This window comes from Struthio camelus, chromosome 5, assembly GCF_040807025.1.
Source record: "Struthio camelus isolate bStrCam1 chromosome 5, bStrCam1.hap1, whole genome shotgun sequence".
Taxonomy (NCBI): domain Eukaryota; kingdom Metazoa; phylum Chordata; class Aves; order Struthioniformes; family Struthionidae; genus Struthio; species Struthio camelus.
Window position 1 is genome coordinate 47,385,059 of NC_090946.1, and position 25,908 is coordinate 47,410,966.

Genomic DNA, 25,908 nt, shown 5'->3' on the forward strand with positions numbered 1-25,908 from the left:
GACTATTAGGATTTGAGGAAGCTTTTGATCTTAGGACTTGCTTATTACTTCTACTTTAAAGGTGCTATAGCTACTGAGCGGCAGTTCTACAATTTTCACTATATATCTGCACATTCTTCATCCTCCTAATGAGGACAATCTGTTTCTCCTCCATTTTATGATGTTAAATGTAGCCCTTAAAAAGCTCAGTGAGCAACATGGTGAAACTATCTTGTACGGAACGCTTTCTGTGACCAAACTGCTATGAGCTTGCTACTCTCCTTCCCTAAAGTCTTTTATACCTATGCACTTCCTTGGAAAGGGAAACTATATAATCACATGTCACGCTCCGAATTAAAGGGCTTCCAATGTAATTTACATGTATGCTGAAACGTCCTGCAGGTTACTCTGTATTGGGCAAATTCAATGCAGAGGCTGCTTGATGTAATGCAGCTGGGCTCATTTTGGTGACTAGAGCTCTACACTGATCAATCTTAAATAATTATACTTTAAATAAATACTTACATCATAAGTGGCTGCATGTGAGTATGACTTTTTTCAGCCTGATATCATATATTTGAATGTAATAAGCTACTTGTAAAGTATGCCTTTTAACTGAAGGCTCGTTTCATTGCTATTGTGTTATCATATTGACACCTTCAGTTTGAGACAATTTTGTATTGTATGAAACCTAAAGGTTCACTGCTAGCATGAAGAAAGAGGTGTACTAGGTGAAGAAATGTAATACTTCTTGACTTCATGAAAGCTCCCTTCATTAAACAAATTTGTAAATTATTCTACTCTCTAAAAATGAGGGGATACAATATGAATGTTATGTTCTGGGCATGGACAGAGCCCATTATACACTGATTTGATGTTTAAAGTGCCAATTAATGGCCATGAATGCGCATACCAGTTTCAGCTCTACGCCAAGAGTGTGTGTGAATGAGAATTCTAAGAGAAGGAGTGAGAAACATTATCCGATTTATGAAAGGAAAGAAATATTGCAGTATATAGCAAACCTTGTTCCAATTTAGTTACTCCTGCAGCAGACACTTTATCTTAGATATAAAAGATTTCATTGTATATGTACACCAATTAAAAATGAAAGAAGCATGTTAAAACAACAGATTAAATCAAATGTATTGGCAGTGGAGTGTGGTAGTAATTTTAACACTGAAATTTGAAGTTCTTAGCTAGAATATTAGAAAAGGTGGGAGTTTGTTTTCAGGAACAAACCTTTGGACCAAAACTGTTTGTTTTGATAACTTTTTCATTTATAAAGGCAACCCTGTCAGTCTGACGGTATTTTTTTTTAAATTAGAATATATGAAGAAAAATTGTAAAACAATGCATTTTTGATGCTATATAAGCCACCATGAATCCTCTTACATACCTGTTCCCTCTGGAGGCAAGCCAGCAGACAACATATATTTTAAGATAAGAAGGGTTTTTGATAGCTACCTGCTATGGGTTGCCAAAAATGTTTCCAGTGAACTCCCTTTTGAAGGAGGCCAGTATTTTTAACAGAGTAAGTACTGCAGAAAAGACTTTACTAAAAAACAGCTCAGAAAAGGAGGGAAAAAAAAAAGTGTCTGAGGATTGGGAATTTAAGCATCCTGATGTTTCAACAGGATAACTTCTTCCTGTTGAACATGTTGATGGAACCTGTGATTTTTTTTTTCCAGTTAATCTTTTTTTTTTTTTCCTAATTGAAAGGCTTTAAGGGAAAAAGCCCAGTCTCTAACTTTTTTCATTGTGGCCTAGGTTTTTTTTTTTTTTTTTTTTTAATATAAAGAAGGCTGCCAGTTTTTTTCCCATAACGCTGCCCTGAGTGGGTACATGGGAGGTGCTCTGGTAGTTCTCTCTAGTGGGAAGGACAATTGGATGCTGAGGAGCCTCCTGCAGATGGAGGGGGAAATCAGCAAGCAGAGAAAGGCAAGATGTGGGAAGGGAGGATTTTACTAAGTATGGACTCTATTTTGATTCAATTATGTGCTGATTATTGTTATGAAATGTTATGCCCAGCTTAATGGATTGGATTGTATCAACTAAGGTTCCATGAGTAAACTGACAAAGAACAATTATTTTTTGATTACTGGATGGCAAGTGTATTTATTTTAGATAAGTCTCTGGTTTCCACGGAGATCATCCTTTTGCTTGTTAAAGGTATTATTCAGAATCTTTTGCATAATTTGAATTATTGCTAAGAGCTATTATTTCAAAACTAGCTCAGCTATTAATGCCTGAATCAATACTTTGTGTCTGGCACTGAAATCTGAGCAGGGTACAAATTGGAAGGGGAGTGAAAAGATTTTTTTGCTGCTTTGAATCAAAATAACGTACTCTTAACATTTAATGCTCAAAGATGTTTCTTGTTGCAGATACAATGAACTTGAAACACTATAATGGCTTGAAGGGTGTTGTCTGAGCGCATAATAAGTCAAACCATTCTTGTACTTACTTTCTCAGTGTGTTTCTATGCAACTTCATTTACTGTGTGGCTGCTTGTCAGTGATATTTCTGAAGGGAAAAATTTGAGGTTTGACAGGAAACAACTGTCCTTTCAATCTGAATGTAGTAGAATGAGTATATAATACAAAAAGATTTTTATTGAATGTTGCTCTTTATGATAATACAAGAGGATAAAACTAACTTTATTTGACTTTGCTTGGCAGGCTGTATGCGTGTTTGTTTCTAGCATGAAAAGAGCTCCTTCTCATCGGGTGGTTGCTTTTAGCATTTCCTCTTCCTCTTTTTTACCTGCAGAAATTTTCAAAGACGCAGATAAGCTGCATGCTTACCTCCTACTCATACAGTCTGTGTATGGATAAGGTTGCCAATGAATGTCAGATGTAGTGAGGCTTTTATGTGGACATAGGTCATTCTCTGAGAAGAGCAAAGATACACTTTTAAAATAAAAATACATTTTATCTTTCAGATGTCTGCAAGCTGTGCAACCAGTATGGGATATGCTTTATCACATATAATCTTTTATAAGGGATGCTCATATGCTGGGCAGTATTGGCTTGCAGGAGATGCTGAGATGCTGCGTTGTCAGCAACATATCACTCTAACTTCCCCCCTCCTAGCTAACCTGTACAATCTTGTGTAATCTATGAAGTCTGAATCCAAGGTCATGTAGCCCTAGGCTAGCTATCCAACCGAAACATCTCCGCCTGTGATAGAAGACGACAGCGTTACCTGCTGTGAGGACGTAAAACAGCCTAGAACAGTCATAACCCAAGCAGAATATTGGTAGTAGACTGGTGCCTTTCATAGGTTCAACAGTGAATGAGTAATACATATAGAACAGAAAAGTGGTTCTACACATTGTGAAAAGATTGAGAGCACAATTGCTTTAATGCTTGTTAAATTACCTTGTTGCCTGGAATGTTGTTATCCTCTCCCATGGAAATAAGTAGCTGGTGAAAGGTGAGGAGCGATGAAATAGAAAATGCATGAAGTTTGTTCTTTAGCTTCTTTATACTTGATGGTGTATGGAGTTTCTGGTGCACTCTTGCTCTGAGTGGATGGCTTTGAGATGCATGAAGGGGAACATGTGATTTGAAGGCATCAGCAGAAAGAGCGACAGTCTGTGCTGAAACTGATCTGGTTCATCAGAATGGTTTGGTTATATACACGTTGTAGTTGCAGGTGGAAGAAAATACATGTTTCCCTGAACAGTATTCACTCATCAACTTTCCAGTGTCCCAAGCTTTGATAAAATGCAGCTTCTTCCTGCCTATCTTTTTTCCCCTTTGAGGCTCCAACTTTGTTTTGTCTGTTTGAAGAGCTTTTCTTCATCTTAGAACCAGCATCTCTTCTGCTTTATGCTTTCCACTTCCATCCAGGATCAGCCAGGAGCAGAGTTAATTTCATTTTCTTCTGGCACTCCCTCGTATAGATGACAATATGACATGATTTGTAGAAGTGATTTCACAGTTGTAAAACTTGAGTCTTGAATCAAGCTTCTCTGTAAGATCCTAAAAAGTAGCCTACTAGTTCTCTAGCAACATCTAAAGTATTATTGAAAAACTCTCTGATTCCTTTTATTTTTTCCATTCTTCATTTATATTCAATCTGATGGAGGTGAAACCTGCTTTAGAAGTAACGTTACAAAATCAGTGCAATTCAAACTACGTAAAAGATTTAAATTTAAAAACAAAATCATCAGCTTCTTCCGTACTCCAGAGCATCGTAATACTATATTATTACCATATGAGAAGTACTTCTTTAATAACTGGAGGGTTAGAGAGGTTTTCTAAAGCAAGTGGTTTGACTGACTGAATATCTCTTAGCAATTTAAGAAGCTTTAAATACATCTGATTAAATACTGCTTGTGGAATATATTGTCAAGCCCAAAGCACCTGCCAAAGCTAGATGATGATTCCATTCTTTAAAATACATCACATAGTAAATACTTAACTCAACATTTTGTCAGCTACCAAAAAGGAACGTGCATAGTAAGAGACATTACGCAATTTAAATAAAGTTAAATTCTGAATTACTTTTAAGTAATGCAGTCCTACATAGTGTATATGTGAGGTAGTTTTTACAGTTAATACTGCATGGTCTTACTGAAATGATGCATGAAAGAGACCGTTTTATCAAGAAGCTAAACTTGACTTTCTGCTATTTCTTGTTATGTACCCATCCTTTTGTGTACATGTTGGTCTCATGAACAAGCATATATTCTTGCTGGCATTTCAGTTATCTGGGCAACAACGGAAAATCTCTGATCAGCAAATAAAATCTTGGAGTTTTTTATTGGTTAGAGAAAAAGCAAGCTGAAGAATGGCAGTGTCAACAGAGAGAACTGGGGGGGGCTGTAGCTGCTTTTTCATGTAACGATCACAAGCTCAAGATGCTGTTTTCTCTCATTGTGTATGTTATTTAAAAAAAGCACTAACAAATCTGATCGGCTTACATCAATTACAGTTCAACTACAAAGAGCTTCTGGTAAGTATCAACAATATATAGTATCAATAGTACGCAGTTGGTGATATCATTTACAATAAGGACAATTTCACTTTTCTTGGAGCTAGAAAGCTGCACTTTACTTTGCATGCTGTCCAGCTATGTTAGAGTAAATGGTTAGAGTAAATGGGATTGCCTTGCCAAGCAGTATTTTTATGCTTGTAGCTATGCTTTGGTTGATCTGGTGCTACTGCTCGTTATGTCGCCAGGAGAAACAAGATTAAGGAGAATCATATTCTGTCAGGCTGACATTGGCCTTTACCATTTAGTTAGTGCTAGTGGAAAGCAACTTGCTCACACACAAGCTATAGGCACTGAGCACAGTTGCATAGTTTGGCTAGTGCTGAGAATTCTTGTTGATCTTAATTAAGTCTGTCCAGTAAATAATACATATCACTGAGAGCAGTTTTTGCCTGGTGCACAATGAACTGAGTAACAAAGAGTGATTGCAATATTTCTTCAGTATGAAAATTTGAACATTAATCAGTCTGGCACACTGAACTATTACATTTTATTTTTGTTTCGATCTGCTGTCTGGTTGAATGATTTAACTACTGTCTGTTGCTTAGTGCTGTATAGAGAGAGAGATACTGAATAAACCACATTAGAATTGATTATCTAGGGGACAGTATTGTCAAGAGATACGTGCTGCGCTTAGGATTTTTCTCTATTAAAAAGGCTTTGAATAGTTTCCGGGGGAAGTTGTTTAAAAAGCGTGTTGCTTTCATTTCTTTATCAGATTGTTCCCTAAAAGGGAGAGTGCTGCTTTCTGGAAATAACTCAGCTAGCTGCCTTTTAAGTTTATAAAGAAATGCTTGTGAAACCCCTGAGAAAATCTGGAAGGTTTCTGTGCTGCTTTTATGTTTATATGAGAAATATTTAGCTGAACTATTAGGCAGTTTTCAGTTTCAGTTGGACAATGCGCTGAGAAGCGTATGAGCTGCGCGCTTTAAAAATGTGTGCTTCCAACTCATTGTAGTCACCTTCCATGTTCATCTGCTGCGTTCCAGTTTCTGTCAGTGAGCTTTCAAATGCTCTCTCTGAAGACAGCCTTAAGTAGCTCAAGTTCTAAGTGTTGGAGACTGAGCAAACTGACATGTACGTGCACGCGTGTGAGCGTCTTGTGGGCATATGCATGCGCATTCTGGATTAGGTCATCTAGAATTTGTGTGCTCTGATCAGCTGTGCCGCAGAGATCCTCCTGCCTCCTTAGCAGTCAGGAGTAATAAATCTTTATGAGCTTGGGTATTGTAGAAAAATCAGGCTAAGAGAACTAAACGGTGCGCTGTCCTGCTGCCACAGTGTCTGCCAAGCGTACGAGTTGGCTGCCTCTTGCATATCGCCTGCCTTGGAGGGGAAAAACCAGGACCAAGAGGACCGAGGGCAGGAAAGGCAGAAAGGGCTGTCCACTTCCCACTGTTTCTCCCCACCGTAACATGCCTCCCCAATGCCTGTGTGGGCACAGGGGAACGGGACTTAGTTTGAGCAGGCTGAGGCAGAGAAGAGCCACCTCTCGCTGAGCCAACACGTGCGGAGTAGTTCTACCTACATCAGGTCCCTGGAGCTGGGAGCACTGACAGCAGTTTGCAGCAAGTGGCTAAGGACACGTCGGTAATTTCAGTTGCTGGCTGTCCTGCCCGGCCCCCCTGTCTGTAGGGCACCCTCATGTGTGTATGAAATGCACTTTGGCCAAGGAAGCACTTCTGTGACCATAGAGGGGTTTTCTGCATTTCCTTCACCAATAGGATTGTCTTTAGCTTGTATTTATTTGAAGTGGCAAAAGCTTTAAGAGTTGCTGGTACTGTATGGAATTCAGAGTAAGACTTTATTTTTGCAGTTCTGTTAAGCCTTTTTTCTCTTTCTTTTCAAGCAATCAGGTTGCTAAAGACAGATTTTAAAGGATAGATAAAATCCTATATTTTGAAGCTGTTTTTTTGACATCTTGGCATGCAGTAGAAGGGACCCAGAGCTGCACGCAGTAAGAACATACTGCTTCATTTAATTTTGTGCTGCTGCTGTGTGACTTAGAATCACAGGGAAATTTAGGGGAGGGCTGTGTGTTTCTTTGATGTGAGATTTTTTTCCTGAGATCTGGATAGAGTAGGATACAATGATAACTGAAAAATACTGTCTTAGTTAATGCTGGTTTCTCTCTGTGCTTCCGTTCCCCAGGCATCCGTTTGCTGTTGAAAACTGAAATATGTGCATTCTGTGTGTTCTTTAGTGAAGTTATTGCAGAAAGGTTTTTCTTCTTCTATTTATTTAATTACATGTTATTATGTATATAATACAATCTCTTGAACTGGGGGGGGAAAAAAGGCATTTTTTTTTTCTGATCGTGGCTTCACAGAGGCTTACCTCTGCCATTGAGGTGGCAAATGGAAGTAAAAACAGGTTTGCCGTGATCCACTGATGCACAGAGACAGACAAATTCAAACCGGTCCTGCCAGGAAGCTTTACATTTATTTACAGTGGACAATTTTCATAAATAGATAGATAAATTATGCACTAGGCATTCAAATATGAGTACTTTGGCTCAGGATGGCTCATTTCACACGTGATTCAATGTAAGCATCTAAACGCATAGTTTAGATAGTCTACTTAAGCCGTTTCTGGAAGTCCCTAATTCAGTCATTACTAGATGGTGGGAGGAGACAGCCGGTGAATAACTGTTTTTCAGTCATCTGGTTTATGAAGTCTGTAGCCATTCCACACACTTTTTAGTCTGACCGGTATGGTGGTTCGAATCAGTGACCGTGACAAACTCCAAACAAATGCTTTTTTAATTTTTTATTATTAGCAAACATTCAAAAACTGCTTGATTTTTTTTTCTTCTTTTGTCTCTCTTTTTTTTTTTTTTTTCCCTTGCTTTGTTATCCTTCTTGTCTCCACTCTCAGGTAACATCATGGTGCTATGGTCAACTTGCAGAACGTCAGTACTTAAATCTGTAACAAACCGATTCATTAAGAATTTGGCCTGCTCTGGGATCTGTGCCAGCCTAGTCTGTGTGCCTTTTGACATTGTTCTTACTGCCAGTCCACAGTGCTGCTGGTGGATCTATACGATGCTGTTCTGCAAAATTGCCAAGTTTTTGCACAAAGTCTTCTGCTCTGTAACCATTCTTAGTTTTCCGGCCATCGCTCTAGACAGGTAAGAGATCAATTTTACCAGCATTATAATCCTTGATTGTTGAATACCTTTATTTTTCAGTTCACTCTGATATTGCTGGACTTTTCTAAGGGAGTCTGTAGATTTATCTTCAGAAAAGTTTTTTTTTTATCCTTTCTTTCTTCCTGCCATTAATCGTTGTTCAGTAATGGAACTTGAAGCTAGACAACTTCAGACTAGAGACAAGGTGCACATCTTTAACTGTGAAAGTTGAACGCCATTGCTCGTTGGAAGGATTTGCCTGGGGTAGACTGTCTCCCTCTGGTAGTTTTCAAATCTAGACTGGATTTAAAAAATAAAAATAAAAAATATATATATATATATAGTGTTAATACAACCCGAATTAATTCAGGTAAGTTTTGATTGTAGAAAATCAGTCTAAAACAAAAGTGGCCCTTTGGACTAAATAAGTTTCCGGATTCCATTAACTTAGCTTATGCTTAGATTTGCAGTCAATGATCTCACCTAAAAGCACAACTCTTATTATCTTGACAGTGACTGCAATTTAAGTATTTTTAAGGGCAGATACTGGTTACAGTTTAATACAGTTGGATTTATGTATGTTAGATAAAATTATTGTTAATAGTCTGGTCATGTGTCTCACCGGAGAATATATTAGCTCTGCAAAAGAAAAGCAAATCGTAGCTAATAAAGTGATATTCCTCTTACTCGAATGTTAGCGTCTTGATAAATGCAGTATTGCTATCTATAATGCACACCAGTGTTGCCACTGAGATAGCATATCACTTGTCCTTCACCAGCAAAACTTGTGATCGTCATTATTAAAAGTACAAGCAGCTATTGCTTAGATAGGTCTCTCATGAAGGGTCTGCGAGCTTAAAAATCTACAGTAATAAGCAAAAACAAACAACAAACCATTGCCTGAAATTTGATCATGTCGAAGATGCACAATTTTTTTTTAATGCACACATTTTACAGTGTCCAACTATCCTTTTGCTCAGGGCTCTGTCCACCAAAGCTTGGGAAAAACAAAACTCTGTTGGACTTCCAGTAGACAGGTACATGTGACTTTTGACCAACATTTTTTTTTTCTAAATATTAGAGAAAATCCATTATAGAACCATTTAACTACAAGTCTGGCCTTTCAATGTGACTTAATCATGCCCCTGTCATGGTTTGTGAATTTGTGCTGTGTATAAGTAAGAAAATAATGAAATTTTCAAGATAATGTTCACTTGCATCAGACAAAGCAATATAGTCCCAATTACTGAAAGAGCTGTTCACCATTAATGTGCTTCTGGAATGTGGATTTTATTTTATTTTTTTCTACAAACAGACCTGCAAAGCTGGGCGCTTGTTTCTGCTCTCTTGTAAGCAGCTACTCAGTTGGCAGCCCGGTTAGGGAGTTTGGGCACTGTGCCCACTTTAAACTATAACTTTTTCATTGTATCAGTTGTAGTTTGGTTTATTTTCGTTTCTGTTTTTTTTTTTTTTTTTTTTTGACAGGTACTACTCTGTTTTATACCCCCTGGAAAGAAAAATATCTGATGCAAAATCCCGAGACCTGGTTATCTACATCTGGGCCCATGCGATAGTGGCCAGTATCCCAGTATTTGCTGTGACCAATGTGTCTGATATTTATGCCATGTCCACCTGTTCTGAATCCTGGAGTTATTCCCTTGGTCACCTGGTGTATGTCATCATCTATAACATCACCACTGTGATTGTACCAGTGGCTGTGGTATTTCTCTTTATGATTCTCATCCGCAGGGCACTGAGTGCCAGCCAGAAGAAAAAAGTCATCATAGCTGCCTTAAGGACCCCTCAGAACACAATATCTATCCCTTATGCCTCGCAGCGAGAAGCTGAACTTCATGCTATGCTACTTTCTATGGTGATGATATTTATTTTCTGCAGTATCCCCTATGTGACTCTGGTGATTTACCGCACCATGCTCAACATTTCAGATATTTCAGTCTTCTTGCTCCTCACTGCCATTTGGTTGCCCAAGGTCTCTTTGCTAGCCAATCCTTTGTTATTTTTAACTGTCAACAAATCTGTACGGAAGTGCTTAGTGGGGACCATAGTACAGTTGCACCGAAGGTATAGCAGGAGAAACATTGTCAGCTCTGGTGGTGTTGCAGATGCTAATCTGGAGCCCAATGTCCGTTCGGGGAGCCAGCTTCTGGAGATGTTTCATATCGGGCAACAACAGATCTTCAAGCCGACCGAGGATGAGGAGAATGAAACCAAATCCATTGTCTCTGGTGACTTTCAGCAGAAGGAAATTCCTACAACCAGTTTAGAGGTAGAACAGACTTTAGTTCACAAATTTATACCCCACACAGTTGCAGACTCTGCAGCTCAGGTGGCCCCTGCTGTGCCCACAGAAGCTGATATGGCAAATGACAAGTATTCCATGCAATTTGGTTTTGGACCCTTTGAGTTGCCTCCACAGTGGCTCTCAGAAAACCGTAACAGTAAGAAGCGACTCCTGCCCCCTTTGGGAAATACCCCTGAAGAGCTAATCCAGACAAAGCAGCCCAAGTGTAAAGCAGAAAGAAAAATCAGCAGAAACAAAGTCAGTATCTTTCCTAAGGTGGATTCTTAGTTAGAGCAGGAGCTGTAAGTGACAGAGGAATGTCACCTTCTATTATATATGTGATCCCATGGATCTTTGTAATGCTGAAATTTGTTACAGGCTAATTTTTCAGGCTAATTCAAAAAAAAAAAAAAACAACCAAACAAACATATATTCAAGTGTTCCTTATTAATATGTTTTCATGAAAATAATATATATACATTGATTCTTATTTTATTTGTGAAAAGCCTACAATAATACATGCCTGATTCACCTTCAAATGGTACTTAAGGCTTTGGGAACACTTCTTGTACAGCTGAAATATGAAAATTTGGCAGCTGGCTTGCTGGGAAGCTTCATGGTCCATTAAAATGGAGTGGGTATCATAGCAACTTAATAGGAAAGGCTCTAGGGAGCTCAAAACAGATGCAAATTGGATAGGTCCTAACCTCATAGAAATGGACATAGCAAGCCTCTGCACGTTTCGTTAACGTTAAGATGGACAACTTTTTCCATTAAGCCCATTTCTCATACCAGTGTTAAAAACAAAAGTTGCGTTTTTGCACATTATTACAGTTGCGACATATCTGCCAAACATCTAAACCTTGTTTTTTTTAATTTAAAACATGCTAATTTTTAACTTCAGCAAAGCCAAGGATAGCCAAATCTTCATGTGTATCACAAAAACTGAGAAAATTTCTGAAATACCATTTACTTTTTAAAAACACATATATTCTTGTAGTTAAGTAAAAGCTGGATTGGAGACAGAACCAATCCTGACCCCAATGAAAAGGCGTTTATGAGCCAAGGGCACTTTTTATCACACTTTGATTGTGTGATAAAAGGCATATACGATGTCCCAAGTGGGATATGTAATGGTGTATTATGAATAACCGACGGGTCACCCTTGAAATAGACTTTTACCTACTGTTGCACTCTGCTTGTTTTCTTAGGGGAAAGCTAGCAAATGAAAGCAATGGGTCAAAAATGCTGGTAGCCTTGTACTGGCCTGCTGAGTGAGGAAGCTGATAATGGACCCCAAAATGTAAGGTTTGCTAATGCTATTGTTCGCTATTGTCCGGGGGAGGGAGGTGTGGTAGGAGGCTTTCCTTTTACCTTCACAGATATAAATACCAGTCATATAAATACTACTCATCTCACAGACTAGATTACCCAGTGTACGAGCTGAATGTAAGACTTCCAAATCTGGTGCCTAATTCCTGTGTGAAGCAGAATCACACTATACCTGGTATCAGCACACCAGCCTTTTCATGAGTGTTCAGGCAGTGTCCTACCGCTTACCTCCCTGTGTCATCACAGGCATATTGTCTTGTGTATACTGAGTGTGAATTTTAAACTGTATCAGTCTGTTAGATGACGTTAAAACTATTGTAACCCTGACATTTTAATCCTCGTTCAGTTGCAAGTAGTCTTCCTCATCTGCGTTCATTGTTGTCTCACTGGGTAGTTTATTAAGAGCACAATCGAGTAACATCTCCTGTAATGTAGCCCTTTGGTGCATGCCAGACCTTTACCTGTAGTTTATTGCCTGTTTATCAAAGTAGTTTCCTTTAAGGCATATTTTCAAAAGGACTAGGTGAAAAATCTTGCCAAGTTCACAGTTATTTACCAAATCCAACTAGTTACTGTTAAAAGTGAGAAAAGATACTCCTGAGGCAGAATTTGGAGGTGTATCTGTTCCTCCTTTGACATGACTGAAGAAAGTCAGCAGCTTCTGATGACTCCAAGGGTGATGGATTTCTACAAGGCATTCAAAACAAACATTGTAATAAAAATGTAGTTTAAAAAAGAAAAGCTTCTAAATTACTGTGTAAACGATGCTTATTTTCTCATTTTCTCTTTGGTTTCAGTGATCTTATGCTAGTCCAAGGGCTAGTCCAAGGAGCAGTCTTCAATGGGTCCAGATGGGTGGTGGGAATCCCAGTTGTCCTGCTTCTTAGCTTGCCTGAAATCAGATAGAAAGAATAGGCCTGGAAAAAGTCTTATTTCTACGGTAGAGGTATAGAAGTACTGTAGCAGATACTTTTGACAGGCGTTGGTAATGATTTCAATGGAGTGTTTTGTTTTTCCAAAATTAATGAAAGAACGGATTCTATTTAAAAAAAAAAAAAAAACTCAAAAGCAAGCTAGGTTACAATTTCCTTAGGAGTTCTGCTTAAATTAAATATTTCTTGCACTGTTACTATTAGATACAGGTCAAAGTCTCTGGGACTGATGAATGTGGATAAATGGACGCACAAATCTAAACTCCCTTTGAGGAAAACAATCTTACTCTTAGTTTTCTCCCTTCCAACTCTCAAGTTGAATGAAATGCCATGCTAAATTCAAAGAGTGAAATTCCATAGATCTACATAGAATTTAGTCTTATTGTATCTGTAAAGCAATTTTTTCCCTATACCTTAAGAATTATTTTGGAATGCAATACCTGGGAGTATTTTATTTTAGTCTCTCTTTCAACAGTTTATCCATGTGAATTTTTAAGGGAAGTGGAAAAAATGCACAAAAGCACATCTTAATGCATAGAAAGAATAATCTGTGCAAAATTCGTAATACAGCCTTTCTAATAGAACTGTCATCAGCGAAAAGTAATTCAGGAGACTCTTAATGCAATATGGAGTATTTGACTTGTGAAGTTTGTTTTTTAACTTAATCCACGGCAGTGTTAAACTTTGTCGGAGTCGTTAGTGCTGTTTGTTGCCTTGTGCTCAAATGATTTCTACTGGGCAAAATGCTCTCCAGTGGCCAATGTGAAGAAAACCTCAATTATCAAGACTTGTTTTCTCCTTTGTCATTACACTGAAGATGAGCAAAACTTTTTTTTTGTTATGATGGTTATTTTTTAACCACCACAGGTGGTGCTTCTTCTCTCCTGATTTTTGGTGAGAGGAGGTGAAGTATGAAGCAAAGCTGTGGAAAGAGAAGAAAGGAAAGCCTGGGGCAATTTGGTCTGTGCAAAGAAATATAAAGGATAGATCTTAACCACTGAAGAATATGCTTAGAGGAAGGAAGGACAAAACTCATTATTCTGGTTCTTAGGGGAGAAAAATAGAGAATAGAGCTTATATTAAACAAAAGGAAGAACTCTTTTAAAAAGGAGAACAAGTCTATGTTAATAGTTGGAGGAGGTGGTAGGGAGACTATGTTCATTTACTGTGTGCAGATATTCTCCAAATATATTGTTATATTCAAAAAACTTCAGGTAAAAAATAAAACATACAGTGCTTCAGCACCAAATGATGCTGTATTGGCTCGCTACTCGGCAAGAATGTTTTTTTGCACAATGGGATAAACTTGCAGAGAAAATCATTCGTTTTCTAGAAAACTCCCAAAGCAGGTAACAGATCTGTTATTAAGCAGCAGTCGTTTAATGAATCAGTTTGTTCTGTTTTTTAATATACTTGTAAATATACCTATATATGGTAAACCTAGCAAGGTTGTCACATAAGTTGCTGTGAAGGTGACCAGTTCTGGAGGCCATTACATGACCTACAGAACTCAGGTAGCTCCTGTAATTCATGTCACCTGACCTTCCACTGATAAAGACTGTAAACTTAAAAAAACAAAAATACCCACCTTGCTTTCTAATGTAGTTTGATAGACGTTACTCTGTATCAGGCTTTAACCTACATAGAATGCCATATGTGATGATCAGTGCTTTGGGGTTTCTTCTTTTTTTGGCTCTAGAGAACTCCCAAAAACTAAGAGTTGAAGTCATTGCTTTCAAATTTTAAAACATTCTTTCCTCTTCAAAAGACTGCCTTTTATTTTGCTTGAAGTTACTTCCTCTGTGCCAGAGTGAGGCTATTAGCAGGATTTCCAAATGAGATATAAGGATGTCTTTAACTATTGAGACTGGGACCATAAGGTTAATTAGCGCAATTTTCAGTAATGTGCAATTCCAGGACAGTTTAGGAAAACAAAACACGTCTTGTAGAAGGCTGTAGCACTCCAAACGTAGATGCTTTCACTCATGAGCAAATTGATTCTTCCCCTCAGCGCTGTGGAGGCCAGAAGAGTGGAAACAGCAGGAAACTGCCAAGAGCGATCTTTTTCATGTCCGTTTTTAAGCTGCTAAACCAGGCAAAGGTAGTGAAGAGTGCTGAGACTGATTTTTCTGGTTGCTTTCTTCAGTAACAATACAAGGGAGGGATGCAGAAGCGCTCTTCATCTCCATGAAAGCCTCTCTCCAGGTGGATAGATTCTGTTTCTTTGTGAGGAGAAGGGGAACTATTTTTTTTAAAGAAAGCCTGAGAAACATTAAGTCAGTTCTGATTCCTGAATACACATTTGTTAATGCAAAGGAGGGTTTCTTTCCACAGCTGTCCTTTTGTATCCTGAAGTTCCCTGTTGTTAAACATAGTGCACCAAGATAGTGATTTACTTCAAAAATTCCTTTGTGCACAGGACTTATCTAAGCTGTATTTTCTTTCTTTGTGCCTTCATTTTCTGTGAAACCAAACCCAGTATTGTTTGCCTGCATCGCACCTTAAGTTGTGGAAGAAGGTCCTTATGCACTTGGAGAATCTCATTCTTCCAGTCCCCTTGCACCTGTCTGGTAGCAAACTCCAGCACACTGCACCGCATGGACACTGAGACTGTTCTGCACGACATGAACCATTCTGAGCTCCTGTTTCCTAAATTCTATCTTCTAGCAAAAGAAGTTGTGGTAGCATGGAAAGACAGTCTTACCAAGAAAGGCTCTTTCAATTAGAAGTCAAAGAATGAAAACCTGGTTTTATTAAAGACAACAGAAGTTATGGCATTACCCCTGGACTTAGCATTTCAGCATTTAACCTTTCCTTCTCAGCTGACATGTTACTATATTGATTCACTAAGCATTTTAGCATTTAGCCTTTCCTCCTCAGCTGACGTGTTACTATGTTGATTCACTATTACTGAGGGAGCATATGCAGAACTTCTTCACAGGGGATTTCTGTAAAAGTTAAAACATGACTTCCAGAATTCCTGGCTTTCAGTCCTAGACTCGGCACACACCAATCAAAAGACACAGTCTATTTACCCTTTGCAAGAAAAGGGTCTTTTTATTCCCCTAACATTTCGAGGAATTAATATAATGAAAACTAGCTGTACTCATCCTGATTTGAGTACTGGAGTGGTTGGTTGTAGTCTACCTTAAAAATATTGTATGTTGTAAAGAAAAGCTGCTTCAGGTCGGAACACAGAGAACGTTCAAAATACCAAAGACAACTGAGCATTAAAGAAAGCCTTGATAATGTGCTCTCCGATCTGTATGAAAGGCAATGAAGGTAGTGTTTTGCCTACCTGTTTGTGAAATAAAAACAGCAGATGTGTATTAAAATGCTGTTCAGCAGAGCAGTTTTGGATTAGAGAAAGACGGATAAATGAATTCTGTTACTATGGTGACTATGTTCTGAGTATCAAGATAGCGCGTCTAAATGTGCCTTCATCATGTTGTAACCTATCTTTTAGGATGAAAAGCACATCTTGGAGTGTTTTTCTTCCTCTGCCCTCTCTAGACACAAGAGTGTTCTCCAATTAAATGCATTTTTATCCCCATCATATTCCATTTATCATGGAACAAAACTGACCTATTCCCAGAAAGGCAAAAAAGGAAATCACTTCCTTTTTTCTGTTTTTCTAGTTCAAACTGCACGACAAGTACATCTGTCTCTGTAATAATACTTGAGATTCTGTAACATTTAAGGACGTTTACAAAAGTTCAGTCCTCTTCTTAGAAATGAAGCCTCTCACACTCTGATTTGCAAACCTTGCAATGCTGCTGTGCTCATTTTAGTTGCATGTCAGGAGAGCAGCATCGCCAGTTCTCCCAGGAGTCTCAGGATTGCTCTCAAGTCCTGTCCCAAGAACTGTGCAATTTGGGGAATCTCCACTGTCTTTAAAAACAACCCTTCTGTTTCTAGGCATTGTAGGTAGGAATAAAGTTGAGATAGTTCAACCTCAGATCTCAGAAACCAGAGATGGAAGGACACAGATTTTAATTTTTAGAAATGTCTAAAGATGTCATGATATTTTGAGATTTCTAAATGTTAAGACACACTGTCCCCTTAAGTGCTCACTACTTAATTATTCCTTTTTTTCTTTTTTGAGTGTTCTCCACAAAGACCGAAACCACATATAGCGGAGAATGTCTCCTCAACAAATCTAGAAATGTATGAAAAGAAAATAACACACCACTTTCAGCTGAAAGAGAAAAGGTGATACCTTGGAGATCTTTTGCCTAAAGGCCATGTTTGGGCCTCTGAAGCTGGGGTTCATATGGTAAAGGGAGTTTTTCTACATTTCCTGCTACCACTTTATCATAGAGTTCTGTCTTAAAAAAAAAAAAAAGTATATACACAAGATGCTGACATTCAGAACAAATATATCTTCCACTTGCATAGAGGAAGATAAGTTTTAATAATGCATATTTACCTTCCTCTGCTGCCACCCCAAGTTCAGCACTGAAAAGTCCTGAGGCGCACAGTAAGACTTGCATACAGAGGAGTGCACCAATGCCTCAGGCTCCTTGCCACAAAAGTACCAAAGATCTGTGCTCTAATGATTAATGCAATCTATAGATGATTTCAGTGGGAATGGCAGGCGTTCAGAGCTTTTCTTTCCCATAGGATTGCAATACTGAGGCAAAAAGAGCTCCAAGAAGAGGGGCCGGTACAGGAGTAGTTGCGAACACAGTAAGCGAAAGATTCAGGTAAGGACATTAAAAAGAAATGGAACACTGCAGGTGGTGAGAAGGACAGCTAGAGGAACAGGGACATAAAAAAAATCTGGAAGGTGAGAAAAAGAAACTTGAAACAAACGAGTAAAACCAATAAACAAATCTTAGGAGAAAAACTTATAGCCAATTTTGAAAAGTTTTCTAGATGCACTTTTCAGTAAGGAGAAGGCAACATTATCCTCACTGGTTTCAGAGAATTAGATTTACTTTGGATTGTTAACTCTAACACTGCTGAGGTCACACAGCACTATTGTAGGATGTTGAACATGCCTTGATGCTATGGTATTTAACACACATTTGTTACAGAACTGTGAGAACCAAATCTCTGGATGTGTGCTAAGGTGGTGGGGTTTCTTTTGTTGTTCTTTTTTGTATATATCATGCCATGGCCTGTTCATTCACATCAGTATGAGATAAGAGTCAGAGTTACCAAAGGTGTATGCAACAAAGTGAGAAATCCTGCGTTATGCTAAAGAAAGGGCACATTCACATTACTCAGTGATGAAGTTGGGATCTTGGATATCTACCTCTTCTGCTTATGAAAGCTATCAGTAATGGCCTTACCTTTACACCAAGTTCACATGAAACATTTCAGACTGAAGTAAAAAAAATTTAGTCCTTCTGTATAATTCACCTTCCACAAATTTCAGAACACTTGAAAAACACACATTAAACCAGTGTCTCAAAACTCATATAAAACTGGAAAGCAATTTTTTTTTTCCATTTTATGATGGTGGAAAAAAGGATGCTGCAAAATTCAGTTAAAGCCATGTTCTCCTCAGTGTTTTAATATACAATGCTGTACTTTTTTAGTGTAACAGCCATAAATGTTAATAATTTCTCCGTTTACTGAAACTATCATGTGACCTGTCTTAGCCTTAAGAAAGGTGTGCTATGGCAAAAGTCAGAGAAGCCACGTTAAGGGAACATTCCATCATGCCTGTGATCGGAGTTGCAAGGATGGGGCTGGTGATCACCACTGTGTTTTCAAAGACAGTAGCAAATTATCTAGATATCATTTACATCCGTGCCCTTCATGTCACCTTTCAATACATTATCTTACTGTATGATGGTGTACTGAAAATAAACTGACATATCAGCCCTCTTATTTATTACCACACATTAGAATTCATAATACAATTCTCCTAGCATTAGAAATACTCCATAAAACCTCAATATATTCCACTAAGGTACTGAATTAGCAATCTCAGGCTTAATGTTAGAATTTTAACATTCCTGGAGCTCAGTGTGCTCGAGCAGGAGGCTGAAATACATTTGGCTCACTAGAACGTTTTCTGCATTTGTCTTTTAACACTTCAGTTGCAAATCCTAGCATATCATTACTGGACTAAATACCAGAAAAAGTACCAGTAAGGGAAGAGCAATTCCAAGAATATGACAGCGAAGTGCCATACTCTCATAGAGAACCACACTGCATATGGCAAACATATGCTTCAAGAAGCTAAGACTTATATTGGCAGAAAGATTTGCCAATACAAAACTTACTTGGAACAAAATGTAGGATTTTTTCCCCCAAAGTACTTCTTGTAAGTTTTCACTGCCACTGAATTTAACCTATACAGGTATCAAAGAAAGTTGTATGGAGCCAGAAACCCTCTCTGCAGTTTGCACAAGTTATTCAAAACACAGAAGTTAGTCCTCGCATCCTATGTATATGTTGGGGGGGGGGGGATGGGGTGGGATTAGAAGAGTGGATAATTACACTCTCCTGTTATAATCCCTCATTAGCAGTAAATAATCGGGTAAATAATGGTGAACCACAGTATTAATGTTTTAAGGAGTTTATTAAAAACAGTCATTCCACTATGCATGTTTACAAGTAAACACAACACGATTTACGCAGGAGACCAGGCAAACAGATTATCATCAAAAGAAGCAACAACAGTCCATTTACAGCATAGCTGTATTATTTTAAAAGTTCCTTATAGTACTCTTTTCTGTCAGGTTCAACACTTCGAAAGTTTTTTTTTCTTTTTTTAAACTGAAATGGGGAACGGCCTCAGCCAGCCCTGCTGCGCCACCTGCTGAAGGAGGGGACAGGGGCAGCGACACGGCCCGTTTCGGAGCAAGACTTGCGAGTTTTTAAAAGTCAGGTACCTGCACCCTCTTCGCAGCCGCTGATCCTACTGACGGCGCCCACTTACCGCGACTCCGCGCCGCTCCCGCTCAGCGGCGCGCAGCCGGCTCCGGCGGCCGCGGCGCCTTCCCACCACCGTCGCGAGGGAGGGACAAGCCCCGCCAGGACGCTTAAACCCGCCCTGTGGATACCTACTGCCGCCGCCCAGCCGAGTTACTGCCGCCCGGCGGGAGCCGCAATACAGCCGACGGCCCCCAACCCTTGGCACGGCCGCACGCCCCCCAGACCACCTCGGCGGCGGCGCCACCGCCCCGCACGGCCGGCCGGCACAGCCCAATGGCTGCGGGGGGGGGGAGTGGGGGGAGAAGCACGCCCTCCATACGGAATTTCTCTCCATCAGGACGGAGAACACAGGATTTAATGGAGCTTAGACTCATTTTTCAGGCACGGTGAGAAAAATGAGAGCTCCATTCTACTTTCATCTCCCGGGAGGCAGTTAGGAACGGCTTCCCCCAACCCCCTCCTCAACAATGGTACCGCCGCGCTTTAAAGCGGGATGGGGCCGTTCTCGCGAGAGGACCGTTGAGGAGGCGGTTGCAGGTCTTGGTCGTCCTGGAGACGGCGGGCCCGGCGGCCGACGCGCTGCCCGCTTGCCCCGGCCCCGGCCCCGGCCCCGGCCCCGGCCCCGGCCCCGGCCCCGGCCCCGGCCCCGGCCCCGGCCCCGGCCCCGGCCCCGGCCCCGGCCCCGGCCCCGGCCCCGGCGGTGCCGTCTCGTTGGTAAGGCGGCGGCCGGGCGGGGCTGTCGGAGCCGTGGCTCTGCCGGGCCGCCGCACCGCTGTGCTGGCGGCGCCGGCGCCGGCGCCGGCCCCGGCAGCTGCGCCGCGCCTCGGGGTTTGTCTTGCAGCATAGAGAAGGGCTTTCTTTCTTGCTTGTTGAAACCCCTTGTAAGGTTATTTGTTGTTTTTTGGTTTCGGGGATGTTTTGGGTCTCTGCTGTTGCTTGTCTTTGTCTCTTCCGTTTTTATTATTTTGCTTTTCTGCGCTTACTTGGTTTCCTGCATCCCCAGCACAACGAAAGAAGCTCTTACAAAATTTTCAGGCGTTGTCCTTTGCCACCAGCGGATAATTTTTGGCGGAGGCCTAGCAGTAGCCTGAATGGGTCAAAAGATTTGGTTTCTTTACATAGAGCAAGCGCCCTTTCGAAGTGAGCTTTTCCCCCAGCGCGCGTGCCCCGGGCACAGGGCTGGGAGGCTCGTCCCGCCGGCCCCGAGCCCACGGGCCGTGACCGCCAACTGGAAATGCTGTGAAGGGGGCCCACGTGCATGAATAAGCCTGAGGTTCACGAGCTGCGATGACTGAGTCGGAGTTCATCTTTTTAGTTCTGCCTGCCGCTATGTACGGCTGTGTGCTGATACGGACTTGTCTGTGTGACTTCCTTCATCCGTTTTCTTCCATGGAAATGACAGATTGTTTTATTTTGGACCTTTTGAAAATTACTGCGTGCTCGATACAGACATCGCAAAACGTTGTGAAGTCGCACAGTTTTTGCAGAGAACCATGCATTTCTATTCTTTAAACCCTTAACTTAGAAGGGAATGGGAATATGAACTTTTGGTATGGGAACTCCCATGGCTTGGAACTACTGAACTATAAAAAGTTTTCCAGTGCTTTATTTGATGTCTTCTAGATAGCTGTAAAATACGCTCCCTGCTTTGGTTGGTGCTAACCTTGACAGTCTTTTTTTTTTTTTTTTAAATAAAAAAAAAAGCTGTCATTGCATTTCTTTTGTTGTTGAGATTAGTTTTAAGAGTTAGGCAATTTGAAGTTTGTTGACAGTAAGTACATTTGGATATTTTGGCTGGATTGATGATATGAAAAAACTGTGTACTTGAGCGATGAGCTAGTGCATACTGGAAAGACCTCCCAGTCTTGAATTGCCAGAAAGGATCTGAAACTTGTTTAAACTACATCTGAAATATTACTGGGTTTGTGTTCTTGCTTCTTTAATAACTTGATAGTGTGGAAGCTTTTTAATTTCAGGTCACAATGGATATTACAAGGGGGAGCTTGGATAAAATTTCAAGGCCTGCATCTAGCTCAAGAGCTTATCCTAGTTGTAGATCTTTAAGTGCATCTATGGAGATATTAACACCAGAGCCATGTTTGCCAAAGGTAATGCTTTTCATTTTCAACAACTTTAAATCACTGTGCCTCATTTTTCTTAGTAGAATGGCAAAGAAATAACTTTCTGATTTTTTTTTATTTTTATTTTTAAACTTTGCACAGGATTCTGGAGTCAACAGATAGGCTGTGGGGTCACATGAAACTTCATGTGTATGAGCTGCTTCTTATGTGTGCTTGGAGTGATGTTTAATTTCATTTTTCCAAACCTGTGTTACTTTTTGGTTGGCTGTAGAAATGCCTATTCAGCATTACAACCTGGAAAATGTGATTGTGTTCCTCTTTGTGCTTAATCAAATTATTAAATAAATTCTATTTTAATCAAAAAAAGCTTGATGTAATGTTAATAATATTTAGATACAAAACTATAGATTTTTGAGCCACCAACCATTAGATGTATAAGTTAACTTCCATCCCATTTGTACTTTTAAACTTAAGTTGGAATAAAGATTACTTTGTTTACGGAAAGAAAGAATTTGAAAGTCTCACAAATTGAAATCTTGACTATGAGGCGCTCCATGTAGTCAGGAAATGTTTGAATTAAATTAAAAATTTCTTTACATATTATTTCATGATATCTGAGTCAGCTCCAGGAATTTGACAGATTCCTTTGGAAGTAAGGTGTCTGTACATCCTCTGAGGATATTTAATATTAAAGATTATCTTAATTTGGGGAAAGGAGGGTGCAGGGTGTGATAATTTGGATGTAGGAATTGGGACTCGAGAGTATGAGCTTTAGCTTGATTTACATAGGTGAGCTGCCATGAGTATCCAATTGCATTGTACCTCCATTCACCTGTCTGTAAAATGGGATGATACCTAGGTGCTCCACAGATTTATTAAAATACATATTTTTTTTTCATAGGTTCATAGTCAGGTTTTTAAGGTTGCCATCAGATGACTTTGTATTAGCAATGATGAATTAGACATAAGCATTTCAGCCCTTGGAAGACTAGACTCTATAGTATAAGCAAGAGATTAGAATGTTACCTTGTGTCATGTACAGGATGAGGCTGTTGTATGCAATCTCTTGGTTGGTTGGTTGTATCCTTTGCTGCTGCAGATGGCATAGATCTTTGGAATCCCTTCCAAGTCTGGCAGTCTCAAATCTGGCAGTCCGTGGAACAATAAGCGTGTGAAAAAGGTGCATACAGAACAGTCTGTAGCAGGCCAGAAGACTTTTTTTTTTTTTTTTATTTAAGACATGTTCTGCAATCTTGCATAAAAGCACTGTTAGCCTTTGGAATAGCGTGTAGTTATCTCCACTATTAACCCTGTTTCTGATTTTTATGGTAGTAATTAGTTTGCTTTTTACAGGTTGATTCACCTGTTGGTTTGACCAGTAATCATCAGAGAGACCGTTTAGACTACTGCTATCCAGAGGAGAACAAAGATGACAGAGAAAAATCGGACATCAAGAGAATAAGAACGGCTAAACAAAACTCAGCGGAGAATATTACCCTCACTTTTCAGGAGTATATACAGAATCCTAATGAGTTGTCAGGTGGGGGAAGGACTAACGCTTTCCTGAGTTATGGCTAGACTGAATATTATGTTTGTGTAATTTGGGTAAAGTTCTGTTGGCAGCTGTAAAAAGGATGCAAGTAGGTAAAATCCTAGAAGAGAAGTAGGAGGAAGATGATGGTGTCAAAATTAACACCTTTACTTCTCTTCACTTGTTTGAATAATAATATAATAGTAATGGTGATGATAATATAGCGTGTGTCCTGTGACGTCTGAGCTGACGTCTGCTCGTTAGTGATGGCCTGAAAGATCAGGATAAACCCTCTGCATATAATCCATGGAACTATGCTAGAAAGTATTTTCAGTAGTGTTTCTTATCAAGCTGTTCAGAGATCATCGTCAGTTGTGAGAAATGATAAAGGTCCATCAATCCAAACAAATTGAAAAATATAGATATAAGTTACAGGATTTAACAACTGAACAATGCAAATACTAATAACACACTTCAAATATAAAAATGCAATATCTCATTTTAATGAAACAGCATGTGTAGAAGTGCTTCAATTCAATTTTTTTGGCATTCTGTAAATATTAATAAACTAATTTTCCAAAGCTTCTGACCTATTTAAAAACAAAGAATTGAAAGCCATTGTGTGAAGCAGAGGGTTTGGATACCCTCTTCAAGTTTAGATAGATTTCATGGTGGAATCATGGTCAAAAGAAATCCCTTAATTCCTGCGCCTATGTTAAGCATGAGTCTTAGTGTAATGGTAGCTATCATATTTAAACGGTAATCCATTGTAGAGGCTCTGTGGTGTTCCCTCGCTCGCGGAAAAGTGAATTTTAGTCTCTTAATAGTCCAAATGGTATCTTTAAAAGTTCATTTCATATTATCGTGAAAGGCTTTTTACTTGTGTTTGTTTTTCAGGATCTATCTCTAATTCAGATTCTGGGGATGATAGTGCTGAAATACAGACTTTCAAATTCAGTGAACCTTCCCAAGGGAAAAAAATAAGTAATACGAAAGAAGATATTACTTTTCAGATGTATAAAGTGAACAGCGCAATAAACTTTTTTTTTTCTTTCTTTGTTCTTAATGGTTCTAGGAGAATTTGGGACCTTTGTGTGTGCGTGCATGTGCATCTATCTGTATCTATATATATATTTATATATATATATATTTATATATATATATTTATATATAGATACAATATGTATAAAAATGCTATAAATAGAAAATGTATATGCAATGTGATGTTCGAAAGGTGGATGGTTAGTTGTTTAGGGATTATTTTAATAAAGGATACACTTTATTAAATGTTATGTTAGTATCTGACTTTTATGTCTGTTTGGTCAATCTAATAGAGCAGAATCTAGTGGTGACTCTGTCTAGAGCAGCAGTGCCAGTCATCTAAAATAACGTTTGTTTCATTGGGACAGAAATTGGTTAGAGTTCAACTTCAAAGTTTCACTCAGGTTTAGCTCCAGGTGCATCTCTGAGGTTCAGGACTGTTGAAATAAGTGGTCTTTTTTTCATCTTTTGTCCTTGGGGCTTTCCCAGAGTTCAGTTGGATTTTTATAGCTTTTCCCTTGTTGAATCGCTCATCTCTTCTGGCACAAAGTAAACTAATATGTCACAGTAAATCATTGGGGACAATGGGTGTGTAAAGCTTTGGTTTCAAGTGACTAGAAAATGGACAGGTACTCCTTCTGCATTTTAACTATATCCAAATTTGCTTCTAGTTTTTCATCAAAGGAATAGAATTGGAATTGCTGCTTTTTTTCTTCAGTGTTAGAAGTATTTTTATGTTTTAAACTTTGTTGCAGTCATCGCACCTTCTGGTGGTATCTGTGGTCCTCAATTCCCTTCCTCCCCTCTCCCCCCTCCCCGCACATGCGCTTGCTCACTCATTCTCTCTCTTTTCTTTTTTCTTTCTTTTTTTTTTTTGAGTTTAGGTCATACTTGTATATTGAGACTCAAGCCAATAGCTCTAACAACCTTTAAAGAAAAAATACCAAACCCAGAATAACGGACCTTATGATTATTTCAGCATTCAGTGCTATTTATTTGGTTATTGTAAATTTATTCTCAGAAGACTAATTTGACCAGAAGAACTTGGAAACTGGTGGGATAAGGCAGTGCTGCAAGTATCTTCCTTTGCTCTTGCTCTAGCAGCCAGGCTTGACCAGAAATGCGGGTAGAGATTGGTGAAGGGGAAAAGCTAACAGTGATCAGAACCTGTAATCTGCATGTCTAGGGGAAAAAAAAAGAGGCAATGCAGAAATTTTAATTCAGTAGTATTAGTTTTTGTAATGTTTCACTATTTCCGTTTTACAAAACTACATTTTTTCAGAAGCAGTAGCCGACTCTGCTTTGGTTGAGGCATAAGTTGAGACTGAAACTTCTGGTTCTAGTTTAAAACTAGAAATATTAAAACTAGTTTAAAACTAGAAATATTAAAACTAGTTTAAAACTAGAAATATTAAAACTAGTTTAAAACTAGAAATATTAAAACTAGTTTAAAACTAGAAATATTAAAACTAGTTTAAAACTAGAAATATTATAGAGTCTCTCAACTTCAGGACTAGTCAAGTTAATGACTGACATTTCAGTTTGTATTCTAGTAGTCAATCTGAATCCGTGAAATTCTTTTTGAGTTTTAAGCTTATTTTGTCTGTGATTATAGTCAATGCTATGGAGATTTTGTCACTCTTCCTTTATAAATTTGACTCGCTTGCCAAACGGGGGGCTTCCCC

At 39.2% G+C, this 25,908-nt stretch overlaps 2 protein-coding genes across 10 annotated transcripts in view; both read left to right on the forward strand.

Moving 5' to 3' along the window:
- The window catches only part of GPR176 (G protein-coupled receptor 176), a 40,575-nt gene extending 28,081 nt beyond the window's left edge, over window positions 1–12,494 (forward strand). For 2 of the 5 annotated variants that reach the window (XM_068946287.1, XM_068946288.1), the window contains 3 exons: window positions 7,858–8,110; window positions 9,091–9,147; window positions 9,596–12,494. In XM_068946287.1, the coding sequence (XP_068802388.1) occupies window positions 7,858–8,110; window positions 9,091–9,147; window positions 9,596–10,700 (1,415 nt within the window). In that variant the 3' untranslated portion in view covers window positions 10,701–12,494. The remainder of the gene's footprint in view (window positions 1–7,857; window positions 8,111–9,090; window positions 9,148–9,595) is intronic. The other 3 variants (XM_068946289.1, XM_009668839.2, XM_009668838.2) reach the window with 3 other exon arrangements.
- FSIP1 (fibrous sheath interacting protein 1) overlaps window positions 11,632–25,908 on the forward strand; it is a 99,271-nt gene continuing 84,994 nt past the window's right edge. Inside the window, exons 1-4 of one of the 5 annotated variants that reach the window (XM_068946282.1) lie at window positions 11,632–11,715; window positions 21,547–21,678; window positions 23,005–23,191; window positions 24,080–24,166. In XM_068946282.1, coding sequence (XP_068802383.1) covers window positions 21,553–21,678; window positions 23,005–23,191; window positions 24,080–24,166 — 400 coding nt within the window. In that variant the 5' untranslated portion in view covers window positions 11,632–11,715; window positions 21,547–21,552. Of the gene's footprint in view, window positions 11,716–19,847; window positions 19,957–20,342; window positions 21,679–23,004; window positions 23,192–24,079; window positions 24,167–25,908 lie in introns of those variants that run through there. The other 4 variants (XM_068946284.1, XM_068946283.1, XM_068946286.1 and 1 more) reach the window with 4 other exon arrangements.